Source organism: Symphodus melops (genome assembly GCF_947650265.1).
Source record: "Symphodus melops genome assembly, chromosome: 16".
Lineage (NCBI taxonomy): Eukaryota > Metazoa > Chordata > Actinopteri > Labriformes > Labridae > Symphodus > Symphodus melops.
The window spans coordinates 13,059,001-13,072,888 of NC_136706.1; the positions used below are offsets into that span (position 1 = coordinate 13,059,001).

At 42.7% G+C, this 13,888-nt stretch overlaps 1 protein-coding gene across 1 annotated transcript in view; it reads left to right on the forward strand.

Moving 5' to 3' along the window:
• Positions 1–13,888, forward strand: part of mmp17a (matrix metallopeptidase 17a) — a 92,509-nt gene that overhangs the window by 75,061 nt on the left and 3,560 nt on the right. Inside the window, exons 6-9 of the mRNA XM_079364539.1 lie at positions 330–432; positions 8,510–8,592; positions 9,275–9,427; positions 9,619–9,876. Coding sequence (XP_079220665.1) covers positions 330–432; positions 8,510–8,592; positions 9,275–9,427; positions 9,619–9,876 — 597 coding nt within the window. The remainder of the gene's footprint in view (positions 1–329; positions 433–8,509; positions 8,593–9,274; positions 9,428–9,618; positions 9,877–13,888) is intronic.

The window sequence follows — 13,888 nt, forward strand, 5'->3', positions numbered from 1 at the left end:
AGAGAGACTAATAGTCATGAAGATGAAAATGAAGTGGCTGGAGAGACCTCTGAGGGCCAAGACTGTGAAGGAGGGTTCACAGTCCCTCCTTCACAGACATGTTTTTTTTTAATAGATTTAAATACACTAAGAAGTTTATGTTGCTTTAATGTAATGTGATACAATAGAATAGCTACTATAATAATCATGGGGTTCGTGACTAACAAATCGAGTCATCTGAGGAATAGGTAAATAGAAAATCTTTATATAAATATGATTTATTTTCTTGAAGAGTTGGTTCTACATTCATTGCCTTGTCGCTGTGTGTTCATTTGATCTTTTCTCTCTAGGTGTCAGAGACTCTGTTTCCCACACAAATCGCCCTGGCATCCCCTCCCAGACGGCAGAACCTCCTGTCCTGCTGGACCTCCCTGAAAACAGATCCACTCTCCTGTGAGTAGAAGACCTGGTTTCCCACACACAGAACTGAACTTTTCTAATTGGAAACTTTTGAAAAAAAATAAAAAAACTCTAACCTCTTCAGCAATAACTCTCCATCCTCTCCTTTTTCTTTTCTTTTCTTTTCTTTTCTTTTCTTTTTTGGCCCCTCTCTCACACACACACGCAATCGTGGTTCATTCTTTGCCACGTGCCCTCTGGCCAGCACTCTGTCCACAGTTTTAGTAAAGAGAGTGGAGCACAGGCTGTGAAAAATGCCCCCTCTGGATGAACCCTTAAAAAGACAGTCAAGACACACTAAATACTGCAGTGTGGAGCCTCCAGGACAGGTCTTCTTTTTGTACACATTGCTGACTTCCTCTTGAGCCCAGCCAAACTGAACTTAAGATTAAACTGCACATTGTTCAACTATTACTTACAGAATCTAACAATGGATGTTGCAATCATTCATAGCGTACAAAAACAAAAAGGTTGCATATAACTGTGAGGTCATGTAAGTGGCAAATATTATTTCAGATATTGATTCAATACTTTTAACAAACGTTGTGAACTATTTTTTGATCACCATGTGAATATTTAATATTGACAACGTTTATCCTCCTTTAAGTTTTCTGGTAAGTTACACATTTTAGCTATCAAGTTGAAGTGTTCCTTGGTATCTTTTACAGTTAGCAAGTCTGCACAGTCATTTAAACCTTTAGCAACTGCTCCAACTCCTCCTTACTTGTCGCTATGGTAAATGGTAAATGGACTTCAGCTTATATAGCAGTTTGCTAGAATTCTGAAGTAACCAATTCCATTCATACTCCACTGACGAAGTAGCAATTCTGGGTTAAGTGTCTTGCTAAAGGACACATCGGACATGTTGCTGGGGATCGAACCCTTGATCTTCCTGTTGAGAGACAACGACTCTACAGAACCACAGCCGCCCTCACTATTAGTATCATGTAGTTTAATTTACATTTAGCTGTTTCAGTAAACCTCACTCATTTCTTTTTATAAGATATCCCATTACTTTTAGCTCACTGTTTTAAGGATGTCAGAGCCTGGTTGTCAGGTTATAACGGAATTTTAAATAATCAGATCATTATTTCAATCAGGAAAGACAAGTGAATGAAGAAAATGATTTGTAAAACAGAGTAATAGATGTGACATGACAGAAGGTAGTCCAGACACTGGTGGTGGTGAAGTTGATGATCTGATGAGACCGGATGGGTGAAGAATTAAAGGATGATGATTCTGCCAAGACAGGCGGTGATGGGGTGCACGAAACATCAGCATGAAGAAAATAAGGCTGAGAGAGAATCATATTTAAAAGAGGAGCAGAACGGTGATGATGGTGGAAAATGAGGGCGGAACACCATGCAATTGGTTAGATGAGTACCGCTGACGTGACAGCTGATTACCCAGTCACAGCCCCAGAAATGACAGCTCGAGAATGACAGCGGAAACGAGAGTTAAAGGGCTGAATGAATGAGAAAAAGACCGGACTGTGAAAGCAAATAAATAGTCTTCCTGACTGAGCTTACGCGGGAGCATACTTTCTATATCAAACTGAGAGGAAGAAGAAGATATCCGTTATTCGTAAAGGGAGGCAGAAATCAATTTAACATTCTGTTGCTAAACATGCTACAAACACAGAGACTGAATTACACACGCACACGAACAGGGTTCTGAGTTTTTGAGGGGAAGTTCAGTGCCTTGCTCAAGGGCAGTGCTCAGGAAGTGAACTGGCACCTCTTCAGCAACCAGATCTATTTCTGGACTCTAACTGGACACCATCTGGTTCCCAACCCAAGTTCCTACAGACTGAGCTACTTCCACTTAATCGACAAGCTGCAAGCCAGCAAGGCAGATGCAAAAGTACCCCCCTTTAGTACAAGTATCCATCCACCATAATTACTGCTTGGTTACATCTCGAGTGATAAGTTAAAGCATGCCACACAGGTCAACGGCTCCCCATCTGTGCAGTGTGCTCACCATGAGTGTGCTCAGTGTAATGGAAGTAGAGGCAGAACAAGAAGGGCTGAACAGGAAGTGCGTTGTAACCTTCTGGAATGAGTCCATCGCTATACTTGCAATTGCTGATGGTCGAATTCAGGTATTCAATAGAGAGAGAACATTGAGGAATGAACTGTAATGTAGCATAATGGTTGGATTTTTAAAGAGGGATATTTTAGTTGAAAGAAGAATCTTTACAAGGTACAGAGTGCCGCTTAAAGGAGGGGGACAGTTGATTAAAAAGAACTGGAATCATCTTATGGAAAGTATGAACATCAAAACAAAAATTCATTATGTTGTGTATTTGTCAGGCAAATTTAAAGCATCACGAACAGAGGACTTCGTTTAACTTTCTTTAATGTCGGCGCACATTCTTCTCAACACATTCCTTTTCTTTTTCTTCTCTCTCTACTACGTTTCTCTAGAGCAGCAACTGTCCCACTATGCCCCCTACTGGCCGGAGAAGTATAAGCTTTTAGAACACAACATTTCCCCCTTTCTTAAAAGCATTCCACTTACCTCAAAATAACGTGGGGTATTATCAAAATGTTTTTCTTACCACAACTAGTAAGCTCTGTAGTTATAACCTGAACATATCAACATCTTCTGTAGTTATTATAACCTGCATGTAACTTCACATAACAATTAGCAGTAGTTATTTTAGTTTTATGAACACTTATGTCCCTCACATACAGTATGCTCAAGTGACATAGTCTTTAATCCAAGCTGGCTGTTTTCTACTGCGTTGGCTCCTATTCTGTGTGCTGTCACACATAGCAGGTTCTGGAGGCTCAGGTTCTTCTGCTATAGGAACAAAGGTCTCCGGCAGTACAGACAGGCGTGACGCATCCCAAGTCTTCCCGTCATTCAAGGTGTAGCTGTGATGTCCCTTCTGTTTTGTCACTTTAAGAGGTTCACTGAACTTGGACCTTCCTTTCTTGGTGTGCAGGGGGTTTCTCACACGCACAAGGCTCCCTGGGTGCAGTTTAGGAGTCTTGGCATGTCTCTTCATGTCCGTATATGTTTTCATGTGTAACTGTTTCTTTGCAACTCTGTCTCTCAGTGGTTTATCCTGAACAACAGTGAGTGTTGGCTGGATAGTGAGCTTTGTTCTCATCTTTCTTCCGTACATGAGCTCAAAAGGTGATGTTCCTGTGGTTGCATGTGGTGTAGCTCTATAAACTTGAAGAAACTCGGTGACATGGGTTTTCCAAGGAGCTTTCCCTCTCTCTGCAGTGAGTATGGTTTCTTTTAACACTCTGTTCATTCTCTCTACTGCCCCGTTTCCTTCCGGGTGATAAATTGTGGTCCTGATGTGTTGGATATCTCGTTCTTTCATGAAAGAGAACAGTTCTGAGGAGGTAAGCTGTGGACCATTATCAGTCACCACCGATATCGGGTTTCCTTTTTGGCTAAACACTGACCTCATGAAGGCAATCACTGTAGCCGCAGTGCACTGTGGAGCAAAACACACCTCTGGCCACTTTGAATAGTAGTCCACCATGGTAATAGCAAACTTGCAGTCCGCAGGACCAGTCTCAAATGGGCCAACAATGTCCAGTCCAAGCTTTTGCCAAGGACCATCAGGTAAAGGAACTGGTGTCATCGGAGCAGGAGCTGTCTTTGTTGATTTATCATTCAGCTGACATGACACACATGTTGCAATAACAGACTGCACCAGTGCATCCATCTTAGGCCACCAATACAAGTCTCTCAGTCTCTGTTTAGTACGAACAATGCCTTGGTGGCTCTCATGTGCCAGGTGTACCATGTGAGAACGCACACTTACTGGCACCACCATTCTGTGACCCCCTCTCAGAACAAGTGAGTCGTGTACAGACAGTTCGTTTCTGACCTGATAATAAGGCAACATGTCTATAGGCAGGCCTTTGGATGATGCAGGCCACCCTTTCGCCATGTAGCTGCGCAGCTGACGTAGTTCTGGGCAGGAGGAACAGACCTTTTTGAAGTCAGATATAGGAATGGCAGTCAGGAGGGTGGAGATGGCAGCAACAGTCTCCGGTTCCATTTCTGAAGAGCACTCTTGGTTGTTTGGCAGCGGCAAGCGGGAAAGGCAGTCTGCTGCATGATTCTGAGCACCAGGTCTGTAAACAATATCATAGTTGAAGCAGAGCAGTCTGGCAGACCACCGTGCTATCCTCATGCCAGCTCTCCCCATGCCTTTTGTCATCAGTAGTGTGGTTAAAGCCTGGTGATCAGTTTGTAAAGTGAACTTTGTCCCCCATAAGTAAGTCCTCCAACGCTCTGTAGCCCAGACACAGGCCAACGCTTCTTTTTCTACCACTGAGTATTTCCTCTCAGCTGTACTCAGAGAGCGAGAAGCAAAAGCCACTGTCCTTTCGGAGTTGTCTGGATGCATCTGGGTGAGGACACCACCTATGCCATAGTCTGAGGCGTCTGTGGACACGATGATGGGCAGTGAGGGATCAAAAAGGGCCAGCGCTGGACTTTCAGTAATTAGCTGTTTGACCTGCTGAAAGCTGCGCTGGGCGTTATCAGTCCATTGAAATGTAGCGGTGCGCAACACATCTCTCATTGGTTCCACAACAGTTGCATAGTTTTGTATGAACTTGGCGTACCAGGATGTCAGGCCCAGGAAGGACCTGAGAGATGCAGTATCACTGGGTGCAGGTGCATCACGAATAGCTGTAATGTGGTCATCAGTCGGCAGCAGACCATCCCTACTTATGGTATGCCCCAGGTAAGTCAGCTTATTTTGGTAGAATTTGCATTTTTCAGTATTCAGACGCAGTCCAGATTCCTGTAGTCTGTACAGTACAGCTTTCAGGCGTGTTTCATGATCAGCACGGCAAGATGAGAAAACAATGATGTCATCAAGATATGCTTGAACTCCAGGCAGATCTTTCAGCACAATGGACATCATTTTCTGAAATGCTGACGGCGCTGATGCTAGCCCAAAACAAACTCGCTTATATCTGAAGAGCCCTTCATGTGTTATAAAAGCAGTCAGGTCTCTGCTGTCCTCATGCAGAGGGACCTGATAGTAAGCATTTGCAAGGTCAATGGTTGAGAACACAGATGCTCCTCTGAGCTCTGAAAAGAGCTCCTCAATGTGTGGAATAGGGTAACAATCAGTCACTACAGCTTTGTTGGGCTCTCTGAGATCAGTACACATCCGTATTCTTTCTGAGTTCTTGCGTTGAGTCACCACAATTGGGGACACCCAGGGAGATGCATCAATCCTCTCGATGATGTCAGCATCCAGCAGGCGCTTTAATTCTGCAGAAACAGTATCTCTGACGGAGAAAGGTAACCGCCTTAACTTTTGTTGCACAGGTTTCACATCATCTCTCACTTTGACTTTGTGTACAAAGTCTTTCACACAGCCCATGGTAGACAGAGGCAAGGCTGTAGTGTCAGGTGGAGGTGCAGTTGCAGTTGCTGGTTGAACAGTTATCTCCTTAACCATCAACTCTGCTTTCGGTACTACTTTCCTTCCCACAATCATAATTTCCAGTGCCTCAACTAAGTCCAACCCCAGCAGCAGCGAACCTGACTTTACAATGAAGAAAGTGGCTGGAGCAGAACATCCGTCATGAAATGCAGTGATGTTCAGACAGCCAAGTACTGGGATTCTCTGCCTCGAGTAGGTGACTAGAGGAATGTCTGTGCGTTTTAGCGGGATGTGACTGAATGAGCTCCAATAAACACAAGCAGGAAGCAATGACACTGAAGATCCAGTGTCCACTATCATCTTAAATGGCTGCATATTGGTAGGTAAACCTAATTCTATTGTGCACAGAATTTTTCTCTCTAGTGGCACAGCATCTTTCAGATACAGCACAGTCAGCTCTGGGATAACAATCTCCTTCACCTCATGTTTTTGACCTGAACGGCACACTTTAGCAAAGTGCCCAGTCTTTCCACATGATTTACATGTTTTATTTGCAGCAGGACAGTTCGGTGAATTTGCAAGGTGCTTATCTGAGTCACATCTGTAGCATTTACGTGCCCGTTGAGTGTTTGAGTCACGTTTTCTGGCATTACCTGCATTGTAGGGGCGCTGTTTTTCCAACTTTGGCAGCTTATTCATTTCCCTCACTTGTACTTCATTATGTGAAAACGTGCTGGCGTTGCGCGCGGCTGATTCCACTTGGTTGGCAATCTGAATCGCTTTATCCAGTGTGAGTTGTTCCTCGAGCAGCAAACGTTCACGTATGCGTCCATTGTAAGCCTTTTCCACAATCTGGTCTCTTAACATATCTTGCTCTGCATTTCCAAATTCACATAATACGAGCATCTCACGCAGCGCGGAAACATATTGTGCAATACTTTCATCATGTCTTTGTGCACGTTGGCGAAACTTATGTCTTTCAGCAATGACATTTACCTTCTGCACAAAATGCGCTTTCAAGGCAGCAACAGCATGGTTGTAAGTAGTCCCTGTTTCAGTCAAAGTGTAGAAAACCCTCTGTGCTTCGGTTCCGACGCTGTGTAGCAATACAGCACGCTTTCGGGCATCAGGCCACTTGGCTCCTTCCACGTCAATCACTAGCAGGTAGTTTTCGAACATCTTTAGCCACGTTCCAAACGGCATCGTAGGTTCTCCCGGACATTGTAGGAATGAGGGAGGCAAAGGAGTAGAAGCCACGGCCATCCTCGTCGCCAATTTGTTGTGTATTTGTCAGGCAAATTTAAAGCATCACGAACAGAGGACTTCGTTTAACTTTCTTTAATGTCGGCGCACATTCTTCTCAACACATTCCTTTTCTTTTTCTTCTCTCTCTACTACGTTTCTCTAGAGCAGCAACTGTCCCACTATGCCCCCTACTGGCCGGAGAAGTATAAGCTTTTAGAACACAACACATTACACTGTGTGCAGTGTTTGTAAGGTCATCTGACTCAGACCCATCCTGTACTCTCTGCCGTGCACCGTGTCAGTCAGACTACACAGCATATGCTCTTTAAGGGAATTTGGAGTGATGACCTGGATTCATGAGTCTTTTATCTGTTATTTCACACGATTCCCTCCAGCAGGATCCAGGCTGCTGCACTACAGTATCTCTCCTCCCCACCAGGAAATGACTAATTAGTGATATCTTTATATTTCTGGGCCTGTGTGTGGCATCTATTTTACTCATAGCTCAGTAAAATAAATGCCTTGGAGCTCATGAACTACAAGGCAAAAAGAGAATATATAGTACATCTCTATCCAGTAAAGTACATTTTAAACCTAATGTATAGAGCAACAACACATTAGTTTTTCATTTAACACAATCTGAAATTAACCTCATATTAATTGTCATGAAACATGAAAACACGCTTCTTACTTTGCAAATAATTTAAATGTATGTTAATGATATTTTAAATTTATGGGATCAAGAGAGGGGAGCTTTCTGACCTTCAGGCATCCACACACACTAACTAAATTTTAAAGCTTTTTTTTTTTCTCCCACAAGTATTGACCTTTCTCCACACTCATTACTCATATTTTACCACCTCCATCTGGTCGTGACGTGTGGAAAAGCTGGATTAAGCTCGCTAAGGGTCACCAATGCTGACCGCGAGGCCGAGTTGTCGTGTTAATAGACCTCTGAATGGAGATCTTTGTTGATAAAACCAGTGCGGTGGCCTCCCACTCACAGTGGCAGATCTGTGGCGCTAATGGCTTCGTCATTGGCAGGCGGACCACGTCAGTGCTTTAAATCATTTCGCCCCGCGGGGAGATATGCACTGGGGGACCTCATCGTGTCAGTGGGAGTGCATTCAACCTAGTGTTTAGCCTATTTAATTGAAAGAAACACATGCGAATACATGCGCACATTAAGACGCTCTCAGTAGGCAGCCGCAATAATTACAGTTGGGGTTTCTTTGTATGCAAATGGATTCAACTGCTTGAGGGTTTTTTTTTTTTTTAAGCTACAAACATGACAATAAGTGAGGGTGTTTTATGTTGGTACACAAATTCTCATTGAACCGATTTATAAATGTAGATTTTTAAAAAATATTTTTTTTACAATGAATATTTTTATTATTTCCTATCTTTTTTAACTTCTCTTTTTCTGATCTCTATCTGTCCCTCTTTCAGGCTGGCGCGTGATGCCCCCGACAGATGCACCAGTCACTTTGATGCAGTCGCCCAAATAAGAGGGGAGGCCTTCTTTTTCAAAGGTATTCAAGTCCTTAAGGAGAAAGTGAACAAGGTTGACAGATGGACAGATGGATAAATGGAGAGTGGCAGAGAGACAGAAGAGAGAGAAAGTGGTGAATAGAGAGGAGAAAAAAGGAAAAGAGTAAGAGACGGGGGCTGGGCGAATGGTGGCTCTGGTGACCAATAGAAAGCCAAGTCATGTGTGGCTCCCAGGACTTGTATCACAGACACACACACTGTCACAGTTTCTGCGATCTACACAAAGTGGTCCCAAAGGGCCCATTCTGCGGTATACCTCCTATCTGCTGAGAGGGGACTTTTCAGCTTATTAACCAGTAGGGCTCGTCTATTTAAAAAAAGCATGATAAAACATTGCAGTAAATGTAATTTACTGGCTTTTTCAAAAGATTTTACTTTTTAATATTGTTACAGCTCTAAACCTTCACACAAACCCAACTGTCTGATTTCCTGACATGCTTTTCTCACGGGTAGATAAAAACATAAAAATTGTTAAGAGCAGAACAGAGCATTTTCAATAATTCTGAAATGATTTGATACCTTGCAGGGCTTTAATTGGTCTCTGTAGCCAGTTGTTTGATGGCTCAGTACTTCTGATTTATTTTTATTTTTTTTGTGTGTGTTACACTCTTTCAGGATGATGGGAAGATTTTCTTCTCACTAATCTGTTCATTTATGTTACAGGTAAGTATTTTTGGCGACTTACCAGAGAGAGGCATCTGGTGTCTCTGCGTCCGGCTCAGATCCATCGCTTCTGGAGGGGTCTCCCACCCAACCTGGACAGCGTGGACGCTGTGTACGAGAGGCCAGGGGACCACAAAATTGTATTTTTTAAAGGTACTGTAAATGTTGCTTTTGGATGCAAGGATTCTTTCAGTACTCATTTTGTATGTGTCTTTTTAGATTCCTCTTTTCAAAAGCCAGATGAAACTTGAAGCTGAACCTAAATATTTTTTTGTATTCAGGTGAATGGAACTATAAAATTATGATTTCTCTTTTATTGTGACCTCTGTTTCCACCATGTTCAGGTCTGAAGTATTGGGTATTTAAAGACAATAATGTAGAGGAGGGTTACCCTCGTCCAATCAGTGACTTCGGCCTCCCCTCGGACGGTGTGGACGCAGCTTTTGTTTGGCTGCACAATGATAAAACCTACTTCTTCAAGGACAACCAGTACTGGCGCTACGATGACCACCTGAGGCATATGGACCCGGGCTACCCTAAAGACAGCACGCTGTGGAAAGGGTTGCCAACACATCTGGACGACGCCATGAGGTGGTCTGATGGTGAGTAGGACATCAAGAGACTGTTTTTTTTATTCATCCCAGTCAGCTTACTGTGTTAATCTGTCGACTCTGAGGTTGTCCAAATTAGTTAATTTAGGACCACTTAGTCAAGAAATCACTTTATTGCAATTATTTATTTATTTGGCATTATGGCTCTGTTCTGGGATCTTTTTGCCCTTCCACGTTTTTATGTAGAAAGCGTTGAACAGGAACTGCACACATTCCTGCCCTTCCCATGCATACAAGAAAAACTAAAGGAAAGGACATCCCAAGGAGGACTCACCTTTTCTTAGAGAGATACTGGCTACAGATGGACAGACGAATAGATGGAGAGTGGCAGAGAGACAGAAGAGAGAGAAAGTGGTGAATAGAGAGGAGAAAAAAAGGAAAAGAGGAAGAGACGGGGGCTGGGCGAATGGTGGCTCCAGTGATCAATAGAAAGCCAAGTCATGTGTAGCTTCCAGGGCTTGTATCACAGACTCACGCGCTGTCACATTATAGGAGGCTCCATGGAAAAAGTGTTGGGAACCATTGCTATAAAAGCTACATCCAACTAGTTTTATTTTACTTTATTGATCTTTTATTAAAATTAGGTGTTCACGCTCTGGAGAAAACTCATAGGCTAAAATATACTCAAGCACAAACAGGACATGGCCTGGCAGGCACTCCAGAGCTGGGGGTGGGGGGCGTTGCTCGAGGGCACCCCGGTAGTGCTCAGGAGGTGGTCTGGCACCTCTCCAGCTACCAGACAAATTTCCATATTTGGTCCGCGTCGGGACTCGAGCCGGCAACCCTCCAGTTCCCGACCCAAGACACTACCAGCTGAGCTACTGCTGCCCCCAAATCCAACCCAAATACTTGCAGAATCAGTAATAGAAGCTTATGTTGAACTCATCATCATTTTTATGATTCGCAATAACTGCAGAAGTGAAGTCTATTATAGTGCAAGTGAACACTATAATCGAACTACACACACAAACGCATGCTCTCTCTCTCTCACACACACACACACACACACACACACACTCATGTCTACATATAAAGGGTATCTAGACGTAAAAGCTCTCGCAAACTCAGATATGTGCAGACCAAAAAAAACAATTATCAGTGACCCATAAACATAAGCTGTGGTTATGGAAACTCTACTGCTGAAAGTTTGCCTTCAGGGGATGCAAGATGCTCAAGTTTTCAACACAAAAACTTTTTTCATTAAGACACTGAGTCAGTGTACCAGAAAGTGGTTGTAAGACTGGCATCTCGGCTAGCCAACAACAGTCTTGACCTTTACACTGCAAACACTGGACTGGAGAACCATGTTGGGCGTTATGAATCCACAAGCTAGTCTCCCTTTATTAACTCAGGCTGAGACTGTAAGCCAGTGGACGGCTTCATGGGCAGCACACAGTTTAGAAAAAAACCCACCAGGATGCAGTGATAAGATGGCTAATCTAAACAAGGAGGTCGAACAGATATTCCCCTCCTGCATCAACCTCTGCAGATCCATCTTCTGATAACACTCTGCCTTTCTCCGCCCTGAGATTAAACCACAGTTTCAGCAGTCAGTCAGTTGTCTTCTGTAAGACCTGAACAGCACAGGAAAAGAAAAAAAGACAATGACAGAAGCCTTTGGGCAGACATTCATTTTATAGATTGCCCGCTGGCGCACAGCTACAGTGAATCAGTCATAAACTAATCTGCCTGGATCAGTTACCTGCCTGTAGACTTCAGTGTCCTCACATCAGCATCACAGTGTCTCTGTCACACATGCACACAAACACATATGCTGTTTCACCATATTCCACTTATTGAAAAATGCAACAAAGAAAACCATTTTGAGCTCATCATTTGAGTAGCATTTGCATTTTGTTGTGTTGTAATATTTCCCCCCTTGAATTACATCTTAGAGGGTATAGTCTCCACTTTTATAGATAGACTGTATACTTAACTTTCTAAGCCAGTCTTGAAGTGTGCAGAAATGTACAATCAATCACCTTTTCACCTTCCTAGATTTTTTTACCCTTACTTATAACAACTCTAAATCAATTTTTCGGCCGGCAATTAATCCTATTACTGTTTTTCTCTTTAAAAAAAATGCTCATATGCAACAAAGTAAAGTTGTTCATTTTTCTTTTAAAAGGGATTTTATTGAGGTGTAAGGAGTTTCAAACACAGAATAACAAAGGAAAAAGAAAGCTGTTTGATCCCAGAAACTGTTAAAAAAAAAAGAAAAAGGATGACATAACCGATCTCCAAAAGTCAGGCCAAAATATTTGGAGACTCCACAGGGCCATTTAAAATTGCAATACAGTATGAGCAATGATTGACAGCTATGCTGACAAATACAGCTCCAGTGTTTTCTGCCATATTAGTATGATAGAGAAGGAACTTAGAACACTTTCGGCTTCAACTAGCTGAACACAAGAATATTTTCTTCTGTGGGTAAAATGTGTTTCGTTTAGCTGAAGGGGCCGAACGTCAATACCACTGCTCCATCACCCGATCCATACTCTGGTTTAAAATGACCTTACTCTAGCCATTTTCACAAATGCACTCCTGAAGAAATCTAGATCATTTTTTGGAGGACATGCTTCAGAGATTCTCCTGACTTGGTTGTTTACATATGCTGCTCACAGCGGGAGGCTATCCCTGTCAGAGGGGAGGGGAGTTGGAGGGGTCTCCTGAGGTAAGACGTGACGTAAAAGAAACATGCGGAAGGAGCGAGTCCACTTACCGATGCTATGATAGATTCATTGTCTATAGTTATATCTTTACAAACAGTAAATGACAAAGGCTGAAACAACAAACACGAGACCTGCTTTTTCCAATAGTATTGCTTTTAGTCTCAAACCACACGAAAGAGATCACTGGTCTCTGGATTTTCTCTCTGGAGCACTTTAGCCTCTCTTAGCATTCTGCTTTACATATCTTTTTGTTTGATTCACAACTTTTTTCTTTAATCATGCTAATTTTCAGAATGAACATGTAGCAGTTTCCAGTGAAAAAGATCGACAAAACCACTTCATTGTATATGCCCAGCGCCGGATGGCAACTGCTAAACATAATGGCTAATCTCTGTGGGAATCATGGGAGTGTTTGCATGCTTCACGGTTGATATTGAATTTCTTCATATCATGTTCAAATGACCTGCCCAAACAGTCAGTGAACAGATCCTTTTTACCCGTTTGTTGTCATTGCATGTATGTGTCAACGTGATATATTTGTCATTATGTGTCAGTGTGCTGCAGCGGCTGAAATCCACAAAAGCTTGGGCATCATTCACTTCGCGGCAGTGAGAATAACAGCTATTTTATCAAATGTTGTCTCTGCACATCTCCACTTTCAGCTTGAAATGTTTTTTTTAAACTCCCACATGTGAGAACAAATCTCCCTCTCTCTGGGACAGAAACACATTCACTCACACACTTTGGCTTGCACTACTTTTCTTTTTTTTCCCCCCTTTTTTTTCAGGCTGTTCTGTTCGTCTGTTGCCGCTGACTGATCCTTAATCAGAAATGCTTCATAGTGGCAGCATGGGCACTGCCTTCTACTCATATAAAACTCAAATGGGGTCCAGAATGTGATTGCAGTGTTTCAAATATCTTTAAGAAAGTCAAGGAAGTGTCCGATGGAAGCCACAAGGATTGTTCTCTGCAAACCAGCACATTTTCTCATGTTGTTTCTTTGTTCTTGTTATTTTGACATGCGGCCAATCACTGACCCGACAAGTTACGCAACCTTTACACACCTGCCACTGCTGACCTTTCAAACATAAATCAACCACTTATGATCTCTGACCCATCAGTGTTATCCGACAGGTATTGTGTTTGCAGGGGAGAAAAAAAAAATCTTTTATTCTTCTTCTGCAAAAGGTTACAAATTAAAATACTCTGGGTTTGTTGGCCATAATGACACATGAGCTGTACTTAAGTGATTGCTGTTGCGAGTCGGTATAGATTTCTGATTCTGTAAAAGTAGAGGTGAAAATCAGACTTCAGAGCAGAAAGAAGCGGTT